Consider the following 22,102-nt stretch of genomic DNA (forward strand, 5'->3'; position numbering starts at 1 on the left):
GCGGACGCTTCGGCGGACCCGGCTTCGGCTCTCCCGGGCAGACGGGCGCGCAGGAGGGGACTCGCCCGCGTCGCCGGGAAGCCCGCGGGGGACCGAGCGTCTGCGGGGCGGCGGCACCGTCCGCACCGTCCGCACCGCGGCTGCCCACGTCCCACCCGACCCGCGCCGCGGCCCCGCGGCCCCCCGCACTCGCCCTGCCTCCCGCCCTTTCCTCAGGGCGCCCGGGCGGCCGTGAAGGGGCCGCTCGCTGGCTTCGACTCGCCCTTCCCGGCGCGTCCCGGGGGCGAGCCCCCGTGCGCCGCTGCTCGGCCCGCCCTCCCCTTGCCCTTTGGAAGATGCCGGATCCTCCGCCCACGGGGGGCGGCGGCGTGGGGCCGAGACGGCCAGGGCCCGGGCGAGCACGGGGTGGGAGCGCGGTAACCTGCGCCGGCCGGACGGAGGTCCCGCCGCGGGCGGTGCGGTCGTCCGGGCGGGTCGGGCACCGGCCGCTGCGCGCACCCGCGCCTGACCACGCAGCGTCACCGCCCTCACGGGGTGCGGGCCCGCCCGTGAGGACCCGGGCCTGGCACCGTCCCCTGCGGAGACCCACGTCCTAAACGAAGCGGAGCCATTCCCGCAGATCCCACGCTACGGGCTCCGCTCGCCCCCGAGGACCCCGCGGGCCTCGGTCGCCCGTGGCAACGCGTGTCGCCGCGCTTCCTGTATTGATTCGAATCACGAGCGACGTCACGTCCTCCCGAGATGCCCGACGCGCGCAGGCGCAGTCGTGCAGGGTGGGCGGGGCGGGGCGCGGCCCCCGCGGGAGGCCCGGGCGCGCGGGGGCGGGGCGGGGCGGGGCGGCCGCACGCAGCGCGCCGGCGCGGGGGCGTGGCTGGCCGCGGGAGCGCGCGCGGCGGAGGAGGGCTCCGGGAGGCCGCGGAACAGCGACCGCCGCCATATTAAGGATCGCGGAGGCCGGGGTCCCGTCCGCGGCGGCCGCGGCCGGACCAGTGGAGCTGCGGGCGGCCGAGAGCGGTGCGGCGCGGCGCCGGGAGAGGCGGGGTCGGCGCAGCCAGCGGGCGACCGGAGCGAGCCAGGTGAGGCGGCGGGGTCTGGGGACCCGCCCCCCGGGCCCGAGCCGCGACCCCCCGAGCCGGGCCGGGGCCTGACGGCGGCGCGGGCCTTCCCACCGCCCGACCCCGGGCTGGCGGCCCCCACGCTCGGGCCCCTCCGGGAGCCGGCCAGCCCCCCCGAGCCCGCCCCCCGGCCGAGCTAGGCCCGGGGTGACCTCCGCACCTCCCTCCCGTCTTCACCGCCAAACCCGGCCCTGCGTGAGCGCCGCAGCCCGAGCCAGCGGCCGCCCGAGACCTGCGCCGCGGCTCGCATCCGCGGTCCGCTAGACACGGGCCCGAGCCGACCCGCTCCCAGCTCGGCGCCTCATCTCCGGCCTCTCGAGGCCGCCTTCCAAATTGGGGCCATCCCGGCGCAGGCCCTGCGCGGTCGAGCCTGCCCCCCATGGCTGTCACGACGCGGCGGGGCTCGAACCGGGCCCCCGCGGCGAGTAGACGCCGGTGTGGGGACCCTGTGGGTGTGGGCGCCCCTCGGGGTTCCTGGCACCCAGAAGCACTTGGGCATTGCCGTTGGGGCGCTTGACCCGCCTCGCTCCCAGCCCCACGGCCTTCTGCTCCCCCGGCCTCCCGGCTTGACCCTCTCCAGCTGCCGGCCCGCCGTGTCCAGCTCTCCGTGTGGGCCCTGACCCCAGCGAACTCGGACAGGGCCTGGCTCTGCGCAGCCGCCCGCCTGCCCCGCAACATCCCGCCTCTTCCTGGAAGCCCCCCGCGGCCAGCGGGAGCCCCCAGGGGTGGGCTGCTTCTCCCCATCTCAGCCGTGCTCCCGGGCGGGCTGGGTCTGCTCTGTCTAGACTCCCCCCAGCGCAAAGCCGGAGGCCCTCCGCTCTGCAGCTGTCTAGCCTAGACCTGTTTTGTTCTTCTGTTTTCCCCGCGAAATCCGCCCCTCTCTCAGGCGCCTGTCATGCTGGGCACGAGCCCCCCCTTCCCTCCAGTCCACAGCGTGATGACCTCATGCCTCCCGCTGGTGAGGCTGCACCACGCCCTCGCCCCCCCCCAGTTTCTTACTATGCTTGAAATGGGGAGCATTTACCAAAAACAGCTGCTCCCCCTACCCCAGATTGGGGGCAGGTGAGGGGGTCTTCAAAACGCAAGAGGTTGGGTGGTCCCTCCTGGCGGACGATGGCGGTGGGGGGGTTTGCACATAGAGGCTGATGAGATCTTCTGGGGACAGTCCCCAGAGTAGTGCATTGTCCCCTAGAACGCATTCTAGGCTGTTGTTTGTGCCGGATTTCTCGTGGGCCGTCTCAGCCTGGGAGGTCACGCGCCCCTTCTGTTCCAGCAGAAACCACTGGACTGCCGTGACTTCCAGGCCCCAGAGCAGGCAGGTGTGCTGGCTGTCGGGGCACTTGCGGAGGGAACAAGGTTCCACTGTTCCGGGAGGGTTTTGTTGAGCATTCTGGGCTCGCCCCCTCTGAAAACTGGGCTTTTGGCCCTTGGACAGCTCTTGGTTCAAAGGACGGGTGCTTTGCGGGGTGGTGGGCAGTCCAGGGAGCGAGCCATGCTGGCCGTTTTGGAGCACCCCCCACCCCCCGTGACTGTTTTCCGGGGGAAATCTCAGACCCCCGTGGCCCAGCCGGTGGCAGTGGCTGTTTGGGGCTAGGAGGGAAGTGTCCAGAAGCAGATAGGGAGGTGACGAGTTTCCCGAAGCCGGTCTGCCTCCACTCTCGCATGAGGCTCTGCTTCAGCAAAGTCTCCCAGTACTGCTTGTTGGGGCCTCTGGCCTGGCAGGTTTGGGGACCAGAGTGGGGCTGGTTGTGGGGACCTTTGGCTTGGTGGCACTGAGCAGAATGAGAGGGTCCCAGATGGTTCTGTTCGGAGGGTGGATCCTGGACCTTCAGGTCAGGCGTCAGGATCAAGGGACTTGGTCTTTTAAGGACCAGTGAAATGGCGCTACGGTCGCCACTCTCTCCTAGAGGTTCTCAGCTGGAGACGTGGGTGCTGTCTGGGCACATCTGTGGTGATCACGACTGCGGGCCCTCCTGGCATCGAGTGGGTGGGGTCAGGGATGCGGCTGCCCTGCCCTGCCGTGCTCAGGATGTCCCCAAGTAGTAGCGGTGTGGAGGGACTGGAGTTGAGCCCGAGAGCCCTGTGAGGGCAGGGACTCTGTCCCCAGAGCCTGCTCAGTGCCCCGTAAGGCTGGAGCTCAAGAACACTGGCTGGAGTGGGAGCTAACGGGTGGGGACAGCCAGAGGGTAGGGTCCACCTGGGCCATCCTGGGAGTTGGCACAGGGAGCAGGTGGCTTTCAGAGCTGGGGAAGGAATATTGAGCTGCCCCTCTTCTGCCCCGAAGCTTCCTGCCGTCCGGTTTCTGATCCATCGCTGGCCCCAGTAGCCTCCCCCTTGTCAGGGCCACTGGTCACTGCCCTGGCCACCCCTCACTCCGCCTGCCCGAGCTTTAGTGCTGGCAAAGTGGCCGCAGGTGGCGGGCGGTTTGGAGTTGGGCGCGTCCTGCAGCTGCTTCCTTCTGCCGAGCACCGGGACTCGCACACAGATCTCCTTGTTGTGCGGCACTAGCGCTCCGGACACTTGTGCCCCCAGCCGCCGCGCATCCTTGGGTCCTTGGCACCACTGCTTTCTCCTACGTGGCTTCCTCGCTTGAGACCGGAACAGGCGCGCACGGCGTATCCCAGCAGGCGCAACTGGTTTGGTCCTCGACCGTCGTGCCGAACGGATGACCCCCGGCCCCCGAAAAGTGGACTGTGGATTCCACTCTCCCCGGGCTTCCTCCACCTCCCGCCAGCGAGCAGCCTTTTTTACTGGCCCTGCTTTTGCTTATTTGCTGAGTCTTTGTTGGTAACAGATCGATTTGGATAGAATTGCCATGTCATGTGATTTACCGATTTAAAGTATACAATGCAGCGCTTTTCAGCTTTTGCGTCTATCACCTTAATTCCAGAACATTCTCATCACTCCAGACAAACCTTCTTCCCTTTACCCATCAGTCCTGCACCCTCCCCAGCCCCAGTAACCACTGCCCCATTTTTTCTGTCAGGCTGAGTCTGGTCTGGGCGTGTCACATGCGTGGACTCACATCCCATGTGGCCGTCTGTGTCCGGGTCCCTCCCTGAGCGCTGTGAGCTCGGGGTCTCTTCGCAGGGCAGCATGTGGGGGCCTCGCTCCCGCTGGCGGCTGCCGGATGCTCCCGCACATGGGGGACACGTGTGTGTCTCCTCCCCAGGTGGCAGATGCTTGGGCTGTCACCACCTTTCTCCCGCGGGGACCGGAGCCGCTGCGAACAGTTGAGCACAGGTTCTCGCGTGGTGACCCTCGTGTTTGATCTGAACTCAGATGCGGCTTTGCTCTCTGCACACCTTCTTGGCGGGCACACTTCACTTCCTGTCCTCATTTGCTGCTGGTGCCAAGGCTGGCTCTGGAGCTCCAGGCCCACGTGGCCAGTTGTCTGGGTGTCCTGCAGGCGTCGGGCTGAGTTAGCCCAGGAGAGGTCACTCTTCCCTTGAGCCTTTCCCGCCCTGGCCTCCCGTGGGCCCTCGTCTCCATCCCCCATGCTCTCAGGACCGCCCGCTTCCTCCCCTGGCCTGGGTCCCCCCGCCCCCAGGTGCTCTGCCCAGTCTCTGCGGGACGCCACCTTCGGTGCCTAGAGGCACAACTCCTGCCACTCCGGTCCCCCTGTCCTGCCGTCCACCCCAGGACGTGGCCCAGGACAGTCAGCCTTCCCTGTCCCTCTTCCTGCCCCCAGCGCGTTCTCACACCCGGCCTCCCTGAGCCTCTGGGTGGTTCTCTGGGACAGCAGCTGCTCCTGCCAGATCCCGTGCCTTTTCGCTCGTGCTCCGCCCAGAGGAAGGAACGGTGGGTTTGTGCGGGAAGGGTCCGGCTGTATTTGCACGGCTCCTACCAGAAGGGGAAGACGCAGAGGCGGGCTGGGGCGGAGGGGGCAAGGGGGAGGCCGATGGCTGCTGGGAGCTGTCTGTCTGTCTGTCCTCACTTACGGGAGGCTGAACGGTAGGAGACTGGGAAAGCACTGGTGTCTTCGGCCTGAGGGAAACCGCTGCTCCCCCTGAGGAGTCCCGAGGGCTCGGAGTTCGCTGCGGGCCGCGTCTGGGGATATTTGTGCTTGTCGGTGCGTGTTCTGGCGTTGGGGGTGGGGGCCAGGGGTGCTGCTCAGCCCCCGGCCGTGCCCACGATAGCCCCCTACGGAGAGTGATGTGGCCCCAGTGCCAGCAGGTGAGGTTGGGGGTCCTTGCCCTAAACGTACTAGGTTTTAGGGTTTTCTTCTGCCCCCACCTGGGACCCAGAGGTGGGAACCCATGGAGAGCCATAATTGAGGAAGCACTTTGTGATGCTCAAGGCTACCTGGGAGGGGTGAGTTCCCCATCCTGCAGGTGTGCGAGCAGATGCTGTTGTGAGGGGCTCGCCCTGAACCCCTTTAAGGCCTGTCCAGCGTGTGGTCAGGTGCTCTGACATAAGCCATAGCTGCAAACACATGCGCGAGCGTGAATCGCTTGGGGCTGTTGCCAGGTCATCCTTCCTTTGCGGAGGAGGCGGCTTGCGTCCTCTGCGCTGGTGTGGACCCTAATGCCCTCGGGCTGGATGGCTCACCCCGTCTTACTGGAGAATGGGCGCCTAGCAGCGCCCAGCAGAGCTGGGAGACGAGTGGCCTCACCTTGGGCACATTTCTGGGGCTTCGCGCAGCTGTGCTCTCCTGGGGAGCTGGCCATGTCTCCCGGGGCCATTGTCACAGGCTAGGAAGGGGAGCCTTTGGTCCAGAAAGCCTGCCAGGCCTGGGGCGCAGGCCTGCTGACGAACCCTGGGGCCTGTCTGCACAGAGGGAGGTCAGGCGTGCTGGAACACGCTCCTCAAGGGCCCTGGCCCGGGCCTCCCCAGAAATAACTTGACCCTCGTGCTGATTCATACCGGCCCCCGGGGGAGGTCTGTCATCTCCCCGTCCTGTGTCAGGCGCGGTCCCTTTTGATTCTAGCGCTCCCAGGCCTGCCTTCTGCGGCCGCGCAAGGAGAGGGACCGCTAGCTCATCGCGCCCCCTCCACTGTTGAGGGGCGGGAGTTCATGGTCTGAAGTCCCTGTTCTGTGCCCCAGCTCTTGGCAGCCCGGGAGCGTGCGATCTAGTCCACGTCTGGGGACCACGGCCAGGCCTTCCGCCCCGGAGCCCCGTCTTTACTGACCGAAGTCTTCCCTCCTCTGGGGCAGGGGCAGGCCCTGGGGGGGTGGGGCGAGGGGCAGGGAGCAGGCCCGGCTGGAGTCTGGTGCGCCTGTCCCTGAGCCCACGGGGCCCGCCGCCACTTCAGCCTCTCCTCTGGGTCAGACCCAGTTTGGTCGCTGCGAAAGCGGCGTCTCCAGGTGCTCGGCCAGGGCTGCCGGGCCAGTGGGAGCGGAAGCAGAGGCTCCAGGCCAGGGGTGTCCTCCTCTGAAGCCCCCCTTTCTCCGGTAGATCTTTCCAGGACCGTGCGGTGTGGGGTGGGGTTGGGGGCCTGAGCCAAGGCAGAGGCAGCAAAGCCAGAGGTTCCCACGTGAGCAGAAAATTGGACAACTCCCCCTCTTCTGGTTGGGCCTTCCTCGTGTGGTACTTCCCCAGCGTCTTGGAGGATGGCTGAGGAGAACGCGCCCAGGGCCCGCAGGACGCCCTCCTCTTCCTCAGACTCTCCCGGGTCTCCTGCCGCCCCCGCCTGAGGGCCTCTGGACGGGCACGCGTGCTGGAGATTTCAGGGGCCCCGCGGAGGCCCGTGCCTGGGTGACGGTGCCCAGGGAGCCCCCAGCCGCGTAGGAGCCTAGTTCTCACGGGCGGGTGGTCCCCCCGGAACTGACCGTGCGACTTGACGCCCCACTCCAGAGCAGGCCTTCGGTCTTTGGTGGCTGGTCCTCGGGTGCTGGGGCTGGGGACCCTCCCCCCTGAGGGAGCGTCGTGATCTGAGCGGCCACGGGCAGGAGGGGCAGCGTGGGCACCGGCTGCATTTCCCGGGGAGGACCCCCGCAGCTTCCTCCTGCGAGCGCGATGGCATTGCCCCTGGGGCAGACGCAAGTCCGGGACCCGGAGCGACGCTGCTTGCCGCCAGCCCTGTCGCACGGGGCCGGGTTCGCCGGGGGGCCGGGCGCACGTGGGAGGGGCGGCTGGTGTCCGCGGGCTCCTCTCTACCGTGTGGGCAGCAGGTGCCCCCGACCGCCACCCGCTGGCCCGTGCGGCTTCCCCCGCAGAAGCTGGACCTACCCTCACCCAGCACGGTTCTGCCGGGGGACGCCGGGTGGTTCCAGGACCTCTGCGGTCCTCACAACAGGGAGGGCCTCAGTGTAAACCGTTTCCTAGGCGGCCACATGCAGACCATCCTCACCCTCGAGACACCGAGTCACGAGAGCCCTGTTGTGGGCCTGTTTCCTTCCTTCAGCTTTTGCTGGGAAGCCCTACAACGTCAGAGCCAGGAGGGACTGGTTTTTCGAGATGGGCAGGACCTTGAAGGACTTGAAATTTGGTGAGCGCTCCTGGAAGCGGCGTGCTCCGGCCCAGGGGCCCGGGGCCCAGCGCGAACTTGGGAGGAGCTGCGGCGCGTGCTGCGCTGCCCCCGGGCCTGGAGGGGAAACTGTCGTGTGTCCGTGCCACCGCCCTTGCCGTGCCCCCCGCAGCCGCACCCCCACTCCAGGGGGCTGGGCGACGGTGTGGGAGACGGTGTGCGCTGTGTCACTGGTCCTTGCTCGCACCGGGCGCAGCCTGTGTTCCATCATCTCCCTCATCTGCTGGCCTCCAGCGGGTCTGCCCCAGGGCACTGGGAACATTCTGGCCAGACCTGCTCTCGGTGGGGGCATGTTCCCAGCACTGTGGGGGGCTGAGTCACGGCCCCAGACCCCACCCCTCAGTGCCAGGAGCACCCCAGTCACGATAGCCACATGTGTCCCCAGACGCTGCCCAGTGTCCCCAGAGGGGCAGGATGGCCCCGGAGAGAACCGCTGGGTGGTACCTGCAGTGAGAGCATCTTTGCTGAGCGCTCGGCGGGCGGAAGCCGCGTGAGCAGCACACGGCGGGGCTGGGAGATCTCGGGGCTAGCGGGGGCCTGCAGAGGAGCTGGGCTCTGCTCCGTGACCGCCGGGGGGAATCGGGGCCCTGGGTGGGCGAGGAGCGGAACACGGCCAGTGAGCGGGAGGGCAGCCCTGGGTGTTCGGCGACCTCTGACCCGTGCAGACCAGCTTCCACTGCGTGGGGACCTCATCATAGTCCTCTGAGGTGACTGGGGTGCTGCCCGTCTCCCAGAAGAGGGGGGTCGGGGGTTGGAAGCTTGTGTGAGGCAGTGGCCTGCGGTGGGTCTCCTGGCTCCTCATCCTGGGGGCCACGTTGGCAGAAGAGGTGACCCCCTTCGTAAGGGTTGGCTTGGTGGGAGGGCAAGTCTGCCAGTGCGGCACCCCGTGGTGGGGACAGTGGCAGCGAGTGGCCGAGGACTCCGGCCCCCCTCACGTGACCTGGACGCCAGCCTGCCCGTCAGCAGGGCGAGCTTGGGCCAGGGGGGCGCTCGCTGCTGCCTTTCGGCTCTGTCTTGGGCTCGGCCTGGGGGCGCGGGGGGCACTTTCCGCTGCAGCCTGTGGACAGTCCGTGCTCTGGACTGCTCGCGGACGCGAGTCGCCGCAGGCTCTCAGGGTTTCCTTAGGAAGTTCTCAGGTGTGCAGTGAAGGCGGCCAACACGGGGTGCCCCGCCCCGGGGCCGCCGGGGCCGCAGCAGGGATCCAAGCAGCGCAGGCTCGCCCCGGGAAGCGGGCGCCTTCCTCTCCCTTCCCGCAGCCCCTTTTCCTCTCCGCACGCTGCCCCTTGCCGCTGGCTTCTCCCTCCGAAGGTGGCTTGTTGGCTCGGAGCTGCACTCCGTGTGTGTGGCCCGCTGGCCCTCCCGCCAGCCTGGCCGCTGCCCTGTGCCCCAGTGGGGACCAGAGCCTCACGCCACTGCGTCGGCCCTCGCCTTCTGCTGCACACGCGGCCTGCACGAGCGTCCTTGTACACGTGGCTTTGCTCACACGGGGCTGTTACGGGCGGATTCTTAGAAGCAGAGACGCCGCACGGGAGAGGACGTGTGTTTTAAATTTGGAAGGCAACTGCCAAATTGCCTTCGTCGGAAGTCAGGTTTCAGCTCCTGCCAAGAGCCCATGTGCCTGCTGCTCCGTTCTCGGGGGCGTCAGCCCGCCTGGGAGCGCAGGGCTCGGCGCTGGGGCCTTGCTGCCCTCCAGCCGCGCCGGGGTGGCCGTGGGCGCGCCCGCCACCTCCCATGGCTGGCCGGTTTCATAGCCCCCCACCCCCCACTTGTCTCGTCTTTTTAAATAAAAGCATCTGTGGTCTGTCTCGTCTTGCGGACACTTTTGGTTTCTCTTGGGCCCCGCCGTCCGTGCAGCACATCAGCCTCGCCAGCTTCCCAGGGAGTCACCTGGGGACACAGGCGTGGTGGCCTTGCTCTGTGAATAGGGGGCTCTGGTTTCCACGTTCACCTGGGCTGAGAGGTTTAGAGCCCGCAGCCCACAGGGTGACCGCTGCTAAAGCCCTCGTGCCCCCCAGAGCCCCACCATCCCTGAGCAGCCCTGCGTGGGGAGAGCAGGGGGGGACATCTCTTGAGCATTGGGACTGAACATGGCCTTCAACCGGCCCCCCAGGGCTCACTGCCCGGGCGGCGGCAAACGGCTTCCAGGAGGGCGGGCCAGGGTTGACTCCGCACACGGCCGGGGACGTCAGCTGCCTCCCCCTGTTTGTTCTGTGCGGTGGAGAGGACCGCTGACCGGCCCGACTCCGGCAGAGTAGCCAGGAGGGTAGAACGTAGCAGAGCGGAGCCGTCAGCGCTGCTCTTGGTGTCCCTGACCCCTTCCTTCCCGGACACAACCCCCCGGGGGAGTCGTTCTCACAGCGGTCGCTGGCCTCCTAGAGCTCAGCCCTGGTTTGCTTGTGGCCCGGGCTCACCGTGGGGGAACCCCAGTCCTCTGCGTGGGCATCTCCAGCCTGGACACAAACTCGTGTGGCCACACGGCCCAGGAGTCGTCCCTGTGGTGACGGCACACAGGGTTCATACTGGGGCGGGCCAGTAGGTGGACTGGGAGCCGGATGGGCAGGGGCCTCGCCCCCAGAGGTGGGGGAGGCTGGAGGGGCAGAGCCCACTTCCGGACTCTGTGACCAGTGGGCTGAGCCAGTCCGGTGCCTCTTGCCGGGGCATACAGTGTCCATGCAGGGTGGGGGGCGATTGCCAAGAAGGGGCGGCTGCTCCCCTAGGTAAACCCCAGAGGGAGCGCCTCAGCCCTGCTTCACTCAGAGCAGGAGGCCCTGTGGGGATGATGGGGCTGGGGGAGCTCGGGAACCCCAGGCGCCCCGGGGGCTGGTGGGCACCCACGTCAGGCCTCTGGGCAGGAGCCCCTGTCCGTACCCCTACATGACCCAGGGCCTTGCTGCCCCGACTCCGCCGTCGTGGGTTCACGTGTGTGAGCGTGGTGCACGGTGTGGAGCGCACGGTGGCGACTAGTGGCTGCACACCTGTTCCTCCAGGTCTAATCCAGCTGGTTTGTTTTTGGCTGAGTGTCCAGCTTTGGGCCTGGACTGCACCAGGCCAGCGCTCGTGGACCCTCGTGGCAGGTGAGGGTCCAGGACTCTGGGCTCATGCTGGTCCTTCAGCCACGTGCTGTACCCGGTCTCTCCACCACAGGCCCGGGAACCCACAGAGAGGCCATTTGGGGATGTCGAAAGTGGGGCTCAGGCAGGTTGGCCTGGGTATCTTGTGTGGCCCCAGCTGGATTGAGTGGTGAGTGGTGGACCCCCAGGTCTGTCCCTTTCCAGGTGACACGCAGCTGGTACTCTCCTCAGGTGTCTGTCTTTGAAGATTTTCTTTATTTATTTGGGAGCGAGGGAGAGAATAAGCAGACGGAGGGGCAGAAGAAGAGGGAGGAAGCAGGCTCCACGCTGAGCAGAGAGCCTGATCCAGGACTCGATCCCCGGACCCCGGGATCATGACCTGAGCCGAAGGCAGACGTTTAACTGAGCCATCTGGCCGCCCTCAGGTGTCTTTGCAAGGGAAGGTGTTCTCTCTGGTCTGTCCTCTGTCTCTGTGGACAGGACCGTCTGGGGAGCCCCCGTGAGTGGGATCCCGCAGGATGGGTCCCGGGTTGGCTTCTCTCCCTGAGCGTGGGGTCTTCCAGGTGTGCTCGTGGTGTCGCAGGGGTCAGACTGCCCTTTCTTTTCAACGCCAAGAGACGTTCAGCGTGTGGGAGGACTGCGCTGGGTCTGTCCTTCTCTGGGGGCGGACACTGGGGAGCCTGTCTCCTCGGCTGTCCGGAGTCATGCCAGTGCGGACGCGGGAGGGCTTGGCTGCGTGTGGGTCCGCCTTTCCTCCGGGACACGTACCTAGAAGTGGAATTCCTGGGTCCCCGGGCTGTGTGCGTGTGTGTGTGTGTGTGAGAGAGAGAGAGAGAGAGAGAGAGAGACACACACACACACACACACACACACACACAAGCTCGTGGGCTCGGGGTGGGGCTTGTGCTTCGTGGGGACTCGTGGGGACAGAGTCTCAGTTTGGGAGGGTGAGAAGGTTCTGGAGCTCGCTCTGGAGCCCAGGGTGTTCGCAGCACAACGTGAGTGCTCGACTCCGCAGAGCTGTGTGCTTAAAGCCGTGCTGACACTACGTGGTTTTTTGTTTTGTTTTTAAGATTTTATTTATTTATTTGACAGACAGAGATCACAAGCAGGTAGAGAGTCAGGCAGAGAGAGGAGGAAGCAGGCTCCCTGCTGAGCAGAGAGCCCGATGCGGGGCTCGATCCCAGGACCCTGAGACCATGACTTGAGCCGAAGGCAGAGGCTCAGCCCACTGAGCCCCCTCCCCAGGTGCCCCCGACGCCCCGTCTTATGTTGCGTGTCTCTTACTGTGGTTTTTTCCTTAAACGCGGCTGTTGACCTCCGCAGGGCGCGACACTTCAGAGCTCCTAAACGTAGAGCTTTGGGCCGGCTTCTGCTTTTCAGTTGGTCCTTCCCTGTCATGGCCGCAGGGCTCCAGCCGGAGTAGTGGGGACGGTGACTTAGGGAGTCTGGGGTGGAAAGTGGGCGCGCCGCAGGAGACCCCCGTCCTCTGCGCAGCCCCTGTGCCGGGCTCTGTCCCCCACGACCTTGCTCTGGCCTCGAGGCTCTGCACAGCCCCCAGGGGAGGCGCGGCTGGCAGATGTTCCGCTTTGGTTTCTGGAAGCAGCCCCTGCAGGGGGCCTGGCGGGTGGCCCCGTGGTGAGGAGCACCCTCCTCCCAGAGGTGGCCGCTGGCTCCCCCTTCTGCTGGACAGCGCTCAGCCCTTTCTTCCCTCCATGTGCTCCTCCTTCTAGAACATTCTCCGGCTGCCTCCTCTCTTCTCGCTCGTCTACCAAGAAGTCTTCCGGGGAGTTGAGCACAGTGGGAAGTGGGTGTGAGCTCTGCCACGTGGTGCTGTTGAGCCCCGCCCGCTGTGCACACAGGCCAGCAGGGTGAGGACTGTGCCCCCCCCTCCCCAGTCTTGCTCTAGGACACAGAGGCTTCCCCGTTCAGGGAGGAACCCGTGCTGGGACCACTTGAGCCCTTGTCCAGCCCCCCATCTCAGGGCTGGGTGTGGTCGAGGGGCAGCTTGTGGCCTCAGAGGGTCTGAAGCAGGAAGCGACGCGGTGGGCTGCGTGGCTTGGAGGGGTGGCCCTGGGGCGAGCTCCATGACCCAGAGACAGAGGAGAGACTTGCACTAACCAGAACAAAGGCCGGGGGAGAGCCCCGGTCCTCCCCGTCCCAACCCCTGTGGCCTCCATAGCCTGTGGGTGCACCAGGCCCCCACCTCAGTGTCTCGGAGAGAGGCCCTCCACGTGGTGGGGGTCCCGGCCGTCACCGCGCAGTTCCCCGCGGCCACCAGACAGTGGCAGGGGCTGCTGCCAGTGGTGTGATCCTGGTCTTGCCCTTCCTGCCCCAGGCTGACCTCGGCCAGCTGACCTCGGCCGGCGGGCTGGGCCTGCCCTGTGTCGCCATGGACCAGGACTACGAGCGGCGTCTCCTCCGGCAGATCGTCGTTCAGAATGAGAACACCATGCCCGGCGTGAGTTCCCGGCGCCCCACCGCAGCCGGCACTGGCCTGGCACTGGCTTGGCACTGGCCTGGCTCCATGCGGGGCTTGGGGCGGGGACTGCGGTGAGCCCCTGGCTCCACCTCCTAGAGGACGGAGGGGGGTGGGGGTGTTGGGTGGGGGAGGGGCACCGCCACACCAGGGAGTCCCGCTCCTCCGGCTTCCCGCGCCCTTCCTGCTGCTGGAACCCGCGCGGACCATCAAGCTTCCAGACCCCTGTTCCCGTGGGGCCACGCTCAGGGCTGAGGCAGGGGGCCCAGTGTCTCAGACCTGTGGGCTGGCCTGACTGCGCACAGCTGTGATGGTGGCATGAGGGAGCCCGGTCCTTATCTGCTGGAAGCCAGCAGCGTTTGGGGGTGCCTCTTCCCTGTACCCCACCCGGTCCGCCGTGCTGCCTGTGTCCCGGGCTCCTGACGCGTCGCAGGCCGTGCTCACTGCTCCTCTCTGCGCTCCCGGAGCTCCGCAGGCTGTCGAGGCCTCAGCCCCTGGTGTCTCGGGGCCACCTCCTTCTGGGGGCCCTGTGGGGGAGTCCTTCCTAGGACTCCTGGTGTGGCCGGCAGTCCCTGGTTTCAGGGCCAGCGCCCCCCCCCCCCCCCCCGTCTCTGCCTTGTCTTCGTGTCCCCTTTGCTGTGTGTCAGCGTCTCTGGCTCTTAGGAGGACACGGGGCATGGATTTGGGGCCTGTCCCACTCCAGCGTGGCCGTCTTAACCGGCTTACACCTGCGAAGACGCTGCGTCTGAGTAAGGTCACATCCCGGTGCCGCGTTAGAGCTTCAGCGTGTCCTTTTGGGGGACAGGAACAGGGAGGCCAGCCCAAGCCCGCGGCTCACTCGCCGGCTCACTGCTGCCACCCGGATTTCTAGAACCGATGCCCTGGCTCAGTGACCAGAGGCCAAGTGCAGGGAGGCCGGCCTCGGCCCTGCGCGGCGGGCTCTGAGGCACCTGCACCGCGGCGGGCTCTGAGGCACCTGCACCGCCTACCGTCCTTGCAGGTCGCGGAGATGCGGCGAACCCTGACGCCGGCCAACTCGCCCGTGTCCTCTCCCAGCAAGCACGGGGACCGCTTCATCCCCTCCAGGGCCGGTGCCAACTGGAGCGTGAATTTCCACAGGATCAATGTGAGGGGCTGCCCAGAGGGCGGCGGCCGGGGCTGGGGCCGGGGGGAGCGGAGCCCCTGAGGTTCGCTCCAGCTGGCCCTGCCTCCTCCCCGTCCCTCTCCCGCAGGAGAATGAGAAGTCCCCCAGCCAAAACCGGAAAGCCAAGGATGCCACCTCCGACAACGGCAAAGGTCAGGAGTCAGGCCACCCGCGCCCCTGCCCCCACGTCCATGCCCCCCACCCCCCTGCCCCTCCGTGGCTCACGGAGCCCGCTGTCCGCAGACGGCCTGGCCTACTCTGCCTTGCTGAAGAACGAGCTGCTGGGAGCCGGCATCGAGAAGGTCCAGGACCCGCAGACGGAGGACCGCAGGCTGCAGCCTTCCACGCCTGAGAAAAAGGGCCTGTTCACGGTGAGCCTGCAGCCCCTCCCCGCCCGCGGCCCACGCCGGGCCACCTGGCTCGGTCCCTGCTCGGCCCTCCTGCACCCAGCCTGGCAGACACCTGGCCCCACGCCACGAGCCGAGGCTTTGCTCTCTTGCTGCCGTGAAGGCAGAGCTGGGGCAGCGGCCAAGTGCACGGTCCCGAACCTCAGGGTGGCCCCGGCAAGAACTAGAAGGAGCCTGGCTTGGGTCTCCTGAGAGATGGCCAGGGGGCTGGTGGCCGTGGGGACAGTGGGGAGGCTAACACAGGCAAGTCACTGTCCAGACAATGCCTCAGGCCTGAGACCTGGTTTACTTTTCGGAATCCCTCTCCCCAGAGCTCTTCCGGGTTCTGTGCACACCCTGCACGCCTGCCCGGCCTCCAGCAGCGCGGGGGGCACCGGGGCTTCAGGTGGGAGCTCCCTGAGCTCGGGCGGAGGCTGTGCTCACCCGGTCCCCCCCAACCCCGCCTCCAGTATTCCCTCAGCACCAAGCGCGCCAGCCCTGACGATGGCAATGACGTGTCTCCCTACTCCTTGTCCCCGGTCAGCAACAAGAGGTGAGTCCGGGCCTGTGCGCAGGGATGGGGCTGGGACGGGGCCGGGCTGGCAACCACGTGCCGCCTGGGAGGCAGGGTTGGTCCAAGACCTGTGCTCGGGGTGCAGGAGAGGCTCGGGGCCTCCCGCGCTGGGGACATTCTGCAGGCTCGGCGGCTTTAGGCCCAGCAGGGAGTCAGGGAAGGCGCCTGAGGTGGTGCCGGGCGGAGGGCGTGCTGTGGCTGTCAGAGCCCGGGGAGATGGGCGGCCGCTGGGTTCCCGTAGCTTTGGGATCACCTGGGCGGCAGAAAGCTGGGCCAGATGAGCAGACGACCCCGTCGGGCCGGGAGGGGGCGTGTAGGGCTGCAGGGAGAGGAGGCTGCGGCTGCTTTAGGGCGGGGAGCGGGCTCTCCCTCCTGCAGTCAGAAGCTGCTGCGGTCGCCACGGAAACCCACCCGCAAGATCTCCAAGATCCCCTTCAAGGTTCTGGACGCCCCGGAGCTGCAGGACGACTTCTACCTGAACCTGGTGGACTGGTCGTCCCTCAACGTGCTCAGCGTGGGGCTGGGCACCTGCGTGTACCTGTGGAGCGCCTGCACCAGCCAGGTGGCCCCGCTGCACGCGTGGGGGCGGGTGTGGGGGTGGGCGTGGGGGTGGGTGGGACGGAGCTGGCCGGGCCGTGCTGAGGGGGCCGCCCGAGGAGTGCCGGGGATCAGGGCCTGCTGGGCAGGACACTCGTGAGCTTGGGGCGGGCCGTCTTCGGGAATAAAACACAGACAGGTTCCAAACGAGGCACGTGAAGCCGCCTCAGAAAGGGCTGCCCCTGTGCTCCTGGCAGCCTGTGGCCTGTGCCTGCCGCACGGCGCCCTGGTCACCCAGGCACCCCCAACCCCACCCCCTGGTCCAGGCTCTGTGCACACTGTCGTCCCCATGCTGGTGTGTGTCCCCCCCTCCCAGCGTGCAGCCTCCTGAGCCCCGGCTCTCAGCCCCCACACCCATGGGCACGGACCTGAGGTGTCCCGGAGCAAATGAACGGGGACAGACAGGGATGAACAGATGGGGCGGGCCTCAGAGGCCAGGCGGGCAGCGCGTCTGCTCACACCGGCTGCTTCCCCTCTCCCCCAGGTGACCCGGCTCTGTGACCTCTCCGTGGAAGGGGACTCGGTGACATCTGTGGGCTGGTCTGAACGGGTCAGTACATGATCCCGGACCCCAGCTAGGCAGGGCTGGCACAGGGGAGATGTGACCTGGTCTCACGGGTGGGTGCCCTGCACAATGCTGTGGGGGCTTCGGAGACCCACAAGGGCCAGGCCCCAGCTTGGCGGTCACTTGTCTAAGCTCGGGGAACAGCCTCGGCACTCCTGCCTGTCCCCAGCCTGGTCGAGATGGTTGCTCCTCCCCAGAGATTCGAGGCCAGACATGGTCCCTGCGGACTGCCCTCCTCACTGCCGCAGCTGGCGCGGAAGCCACACGCAGAAGCACACGGATGCTTGGCGCGTCGGCTAGAGTGCTTGTGTGGCCGTTTTCCCAGCGGGCTCTGAGGATGGCCGTCCTCCTGGCCCAGAGGGACTCGCAGAGAAGTGGCACCTCCCCCGGAGGGAGAGGAGAGTCAGGGCCGCCCGTCAGGGAGAGGGTCTGACGCCCGCTCCCTTCCCTGTGTGATCGGTCCTAGGGGAACCTGGTGGCCGTCGGCACGCACAAGGGCTTCGTGCAGATCTGGGACGCGGCTGCAGGAAAGAAGCTGTCCATGCTGGAGGGCCACACGGCCCGCGTCGGTGAGGAGCCACCCGGTCCCTGGGGGACAAGTGTGATTCCTGGGGGGCCAGGCCTCAGCCTCCCTTGCCCTCTGCCCGGCCTACAGGGGCGCTGGCCTGGAACGCCGACCAGCTGTCGTCCGGGAGCCGCGACCGCATGATCCTGCAGAGGGACATCCGGACGCCGCCCCTGCAGGCCGAGCGGCGGCTACAGGGCCACCGGCAGGAGGTGTGTGGACTCAAGTGGTCCACGGACCACCAGCTCCTCGCCTCAGGGGGCAACGACAACAAGGTAGGTGCCGTGGGCCCTGCCCTCACGGCTCAGGCTGTGCCTTCCGCCTGCAGGGCATGGCGATGCGGGTGCTGCCCCGGCGGGGCGGGGGTGCTGAGGAGCTCGGGGGCCTCACAGCCGCTGCCCCCACAGCTGCTGGTCTGGAACCACTCGAGCCTGAGCCCCGTGCAGCAGTACACGGAGCACCTGGCGGCCGTGAAGGCCATCGCCTGGTCCCCGCACCAGCACGGGCTTCTGGCGTCCGGCGGCGGCACGGCCGACCGCTGCATCCGCTTCTGGAACACGCTCACCGGGCAGCCACTGCAGTGCATCGACACGGGCTCGCAGGTGTGCAACCTGGCCTGGTCCAAGCACGCCAACGAGCTGGTGAGTACGGGGCCACGCGCACGCCTCCTGCCTCGGCGCCGGAAGGCCTTCAGAGCCCAGGGCTCCGGGAGCTCAGTCGGCTCAGACAGCTCAGTCCGGCTGTTTCCCGGAGCGCGGGGAGCAAGGGCCGTCACCCGCGGCCTCTGTGCCTTGCCTGGCAAGCCCGAGATGCCTCCTGGGGTGGGTGCGCCGCACCACTCGCGTCTGAGCCCCCGGCTTGCAGAAGGGGGGGCCTGAGTCCCGGCAACACCCTCTCTGCCCCCCCCAGGTGAGCACGCACGGCTACTCACAGAACCAGATCCTGGTCTGGAAGTATCCGTCCCTGACGCAGGTGGCGAAGCTGACCGGGCACTCCTACAGGGTCCTGTACCTGGTGAGTGTGCCCCGCCCGGGGTCTGGGAGAACGCCACTGCCCCGTGCCCCCGTGTCCCCCTGCCTGGGCGGCCTCCTGCCTGCACAGTCAGGTTGTCCCACCACCCGGCACCGCCTTCCTGCAGCCCTGGCCTTCCTCCGCTCAGCCGTGTGTCCGCGCGCGCACAGAGAGCCTCCGCCGGTAACTGGGTCCCGGCGCTCGCTGGTCCCTGAACGTTTCAACGGACTGCCATGCGCGCTGGCTTGGAGAAAGGATCCCTCTCTCCAGATGTGCTCGGTTTTTTTTCTTGGCGGAAGAAAACGTTTTGTGCTTAAACCCACACATCATTTATCTGATTGTCCGGAGCAGTTTGTCTGTCCTTGAGGCAGCTGGGGGGCGGCCGTGTGTCCTCAACAGGACGCTCTAACCGAGGCTCTGCCAGCCCACCTCAGGTCTTCCCCATACGGGCCGGTGGCCTCCATGGGGCCTGCCCCCCGGCCCCTGGCCGCATCCAAGCAGCTCTGTCCGAGTAGGGCTGTCTACGGGGCATAAGGCCAAGGGGGGGGTCTGTCTGCTTCCACAGGCCATGTCCCCTGATGGAGAGGCCATAGTCACTGGTGCTGGGGACGAAACCCTGCGGTTCTGGAACGTCTTTAGCAAAACCCGTTCGACAAAGGTAAAGTGGGTCGGTATCAGTGCCAGATGTTCCCCCACGCGCGTCCCCTCAGCCTGTCCCGGGGCCCCCCCACGAGTCACCCGGCCAGCGCCGTTTACCCCATCAGCTCTGGTCTCCTCTGGGACCCCCCATGTCCCCTTTCTGCTCCCGTATTGCCACACAGCCCAGGCCACATGGCCCAAGGTGCTCAGAGACTCGCTCCCCTATACGCCTCAGGGTGCTGGGCACGGTGCCCACAGGCTCCCCTGGCCCGAAGCCTCGCATGCCCTCCAGGCAGAAGTCCTTTCTCGCGCTGGTGCTGCGGGGGGCCCGGCCCCAGTGGTCTGGCCCAGCGGCCCCCGATCACCGGGGAGGCCGCGCCAGGGGCTGCGGCTCAGTGCTGTCTCCCGTGCCCCCCGCAGGAGTCTGTGTCAGTCCTCAACCTCTTCACCAGGATCCGGTAAAGTCTTGGGCCTCACCGTCCGTGTCGGCAGAGTCCCACCTCATCAGCGTGCATGGACCCTCCCCTCCCCAGCACACAGTCCCCAGAGGACGCAGCCGGGGCGGGCGGGGAGTCGGGCCTGGAGGACCCCGAAGATTCTCATTAAAGCCTGATTGCGAACCCTGGCAGCCGGTGTTTGGGGCGGGGACGTGGCCGGGCCCCAGTAGGAGAGGGGGCCCCGGCGGGGACCATCTGTGGGGCTGCTCTGCTGGGAGCACGACGGACGCCTCCTGGGACCCAGCCTGCTTCCGTCTCCGTCCGCCGCGGCATCGCCGGGGCCCGTGCTCCTCCGAGAAGTATGTGCTCGCCGCCGCCATCGCCACTCACGCCTGCGGGACAGACGGCGGGACGCCAGGCCGGTCAGCTGGGGCCAGGCGGACGGCTGGGGTCGGCCCACGGAGCAGAGGGACAGACATCTGACGGGTTTCTCTGCGGCCAGCACGGCTGCCCTTGCCCCGGCGTCTGTGCTGCTGACTTCTCTCGGGGACATGGCGCCACATCTGGAGCGGGCCCCGGGCAGTGTCCGGGCCGAAGGCGGTCATCAGGAGCCGGACTTGTTGTCTGAGGAGAACGAGTCAGGTCCGCTCGCTGCGTACCTTGTGCGTACCCTGATCCCGCACCGTCCTTGTTGCTGACGGGGTCACGGCCCTGTTTCATCCCCAAGCCGGACTCGGGCGCTTGTGGCCTGCTGGGCGGCCGGTCAGGGTGACCCAAGAGCAGACTCGACCCCAGAGGCTGTGTCCTCTAGGCATCTGGCTCCTGCTCCGCAGCCCGTTCCCCTTCCCCCAGGCCACCCCATCGAGTCCTGTCCGTCTATGCCATTGGCTGTGGGGCAGCCAGGGAGGAGGTACCCATAGGTCCTTCCAGAAACTTCCTGAGCCTCCCCCAGCCCACCCTGTAGTTCTCGGGTCTGTGCCCAGCTGCACGTGGGCCCGTCCCCTCCTGCCTCATCTCCAGACCAGGAGCCGGGGGAGGAGGGAGGGACGGCCTGCGTGTGGTCAGGGCGTCAGCAGCCCCCCCCCCCCCCGCCGCCCCCTCGGCTCCCGGGCGCTGCAGAGTGGATGGGGTGGGGCAGAGCCCCTCCAGGTCCCCATGGCCTTGTGCCCCCGCTCCGTTGGCTGTGTGTGTGCACGTGTATATACGTACTTGTGGCTCTTCGGATTTGCTTCTGTGTCTTTGTAGCTTGGTCCCAGGAAAGTTTAAGGCCGGAGGGGGCAGCAGTGGCTCCCCCACTACCCACCGTGGGGGGCGGCGCTCCCCGCTCCCGATCAGCGGAGCCCGCAGGTGGGGAGTGGTGGGCGCCCGCCTCCCGGGCCCTGGGCCACATCTGCCTGCCGCGGGGCAGACGAGGAACCGTGTACATAGATGTGTGTATTTTGATGGGTCGAGTTCTTATTTTTGTGGGAGTGTTTAAGAAACCAGGCCTGACTCAGCCACGCACTCACCTTGGGCAGTTGCAGGAGCCCGGGAGCTGCGGTGCCCGCGGGGCCGCCCCCCGCTCGGACCCGCACCAGGGATTTGGGATGGCAGGGTGCGGGTCTGCATGGGGCTGACGGCAGGGCAGGGGACGGAGGGGCGCCTAGTGCAGGGCGAGCCCTGTTTCTTGTGACACAGCATCGTCGTCATTACACCAGTTGTGGGTTCCTGCACTGGCTGGCTGGCCGGCTGGCCCCCAGCTGGGGTGTCCAGATGTCGCTCGCAAGGGGCAGGCGGCTCGCCCTGGGGGAGCTGGTCATGGAGAGACTCACAGGCTGTCCGCAGGAGGTGCCGGTAACCCCAAATTCAGAGTCCCCTGGGGCTGAGGAGGGGTATGGCCAGTCCTTGTGGCCCAGCGAGGGTGTGGCCCTGCCGTGGGGAAGGAACTGCCTGGGTGCCCTGTGGAGGGGGAGACAGGGCAGGGGTGCGGTCTGTGCGCGCAGGAGGCGGGCTGCGGTGGGGCAGGGCTGGGCTGGGAGCAGAGGAGCAAGCAGAGGAGGACGGGGGTGCTGGGTTCAGGGGCCCCGCCGCAGCTCTCGGGCGGGGTAGGCATTGCTGCCTCCTCCCCTGACCGCCAGGGAGACTGAGGCCGGTGGGTGCCCTCGCTGGCCCAGCATCTCCCACGGGAGGCAAGATTTGTTTCTGTGGATCCTTGAATGTAGCTTTCGTAAGGGAAGGGGAAGGGAATTAGTGGTGGTGGTGGGTGAGGCACAGGCACAGGGGGCAGCAGGGACGGGGCCGACGCCGCCGTGAGGGCTGTAGAAGAGAGGGCCTTGGAAGCGGTTGAGGGGAGCAGAGAGTCGGGGCTGGAGGTAAAGCCAGGCCAGAGGAGTGGGGACTCCAGCAGGATGTGGCAGGTCAGGGGCTCCTGGGAAGCTGGGCGAGCCCCCTATAGTGAGCAGCTCGCCAGCCCCGAGGTCCCTCCCTGCGGACGAGGAGCCCTGTCCGGGGCGGCAGGGACCAGAGCCCAGACTGCGGCACAGCTGGTTGCGGCGGGCAGCGAGGAGCACGTGTGGCTGGGACGGGGGACAGGTGGCGGGAGGCCCTGGGGAAGGGCACCCCGGGACCCAGAGCCCCAGACGGGCCTGGAGAGCAGGGAGCCCCTGGTGTGGGGGGCGCTGGTGGCGCTGGTGGCAGAGGCTCCGGAGCGGCGTGGGGGAGGCAGGGGCAGGGGCTGCCGGCTGGGGGCTGCGGGGGTGACTCCGGCTTCCACCCCCGAGGCGGCGGGAGCCCTGGGTGTGCGTGGCTGAGAGGGAAGGAAGCAGGCGGCCGTAAGACCCAGCACGGGACCTGGAGGAGACGAGGCCCAGGCCACCAGGAGCAGGTGCGAGTGAGGGGTGGGCGGGTCTGGGCGATCTTGTTCCCCGTTACTGCGATGACACACGCGGAACACAGTTGACCATCTTAACGCGCGCAACTCAGTGAATTTTAGTACGTTCGTGAGGTTGTGCTGCCACCGTCTGTGAACGTTCCCTGACCCCAAAAGCAACCCCGTCCGCCGTCACTCCCC

The 22,102-nt window shown here is 67.4% G+C and overlaps 1 protein-coding gene across 2 annotated transcripts; it reads left to right on the forward strand.

Moving 5' to 3' along the window:
• The first annotated feature begins 866 nt into the window (after positions 1-866).
• On the forward strand, positions 867-22,078 carry FZR1 (fizzy and cell division cycle 20 related 1). 2 transcript variants are annotated; one of them, XM_032306043.1, is made up of 15 exons: positions 867-1,076; positions 12,390-12,527; positions 12,995-13,117; positions 14,136-14,261; positions 14,368-14,431; positions 14,523-14,650; positions 15,136-15,218; positions 15,618-15,801; positions 16,321-16,386; positions 16,868-16,970; positions 17,057-17,241; positions 17,374-17,607; positions 17,876-17,980; positions 18,543-18,644; positions 19,037-22,078. In XM_032306043.1, exons 3-15 carry the CDS (start codon positions 13,049-13,051, stop codon positions 19,076-19,078), a joined length of 1,491 nt encoding a protein of 496 aa, XP_032161934.1. In that variant the 5' UTR covers positions 867-1,076; positions 12,390-12,527; positions 12,995-13,048; the 3' UTR covers positions 19,079-22,078. The 2 variants fall into 2 exon arrangements, with proteins under 2 accessions (XP_032161934.1, XP_032161944.1); XM_032306053.1 differs by having other exon boundaries at positions 868-1,076; positions 18,543-18,635.
• The last annotated feature ends 24 nt before the right edge of the window (positions 22,079-22,102 follow it).

The sequence above is a fragment of the Mustela erminea genome, chromosome 1, assembly GCF_009829155.1.
Source record: "Mustela erminea isolate mMusErm1 chromosome 1, mMusErm1.Pri, whole genome shotgun sequence".
Taxonomy (NCBI): domain Eukaryota; kingdom Metazoa; phylum Chordata; class Mammalia; order Carnivora; family Mustelidae; genus Mustela; species Mustela erminea.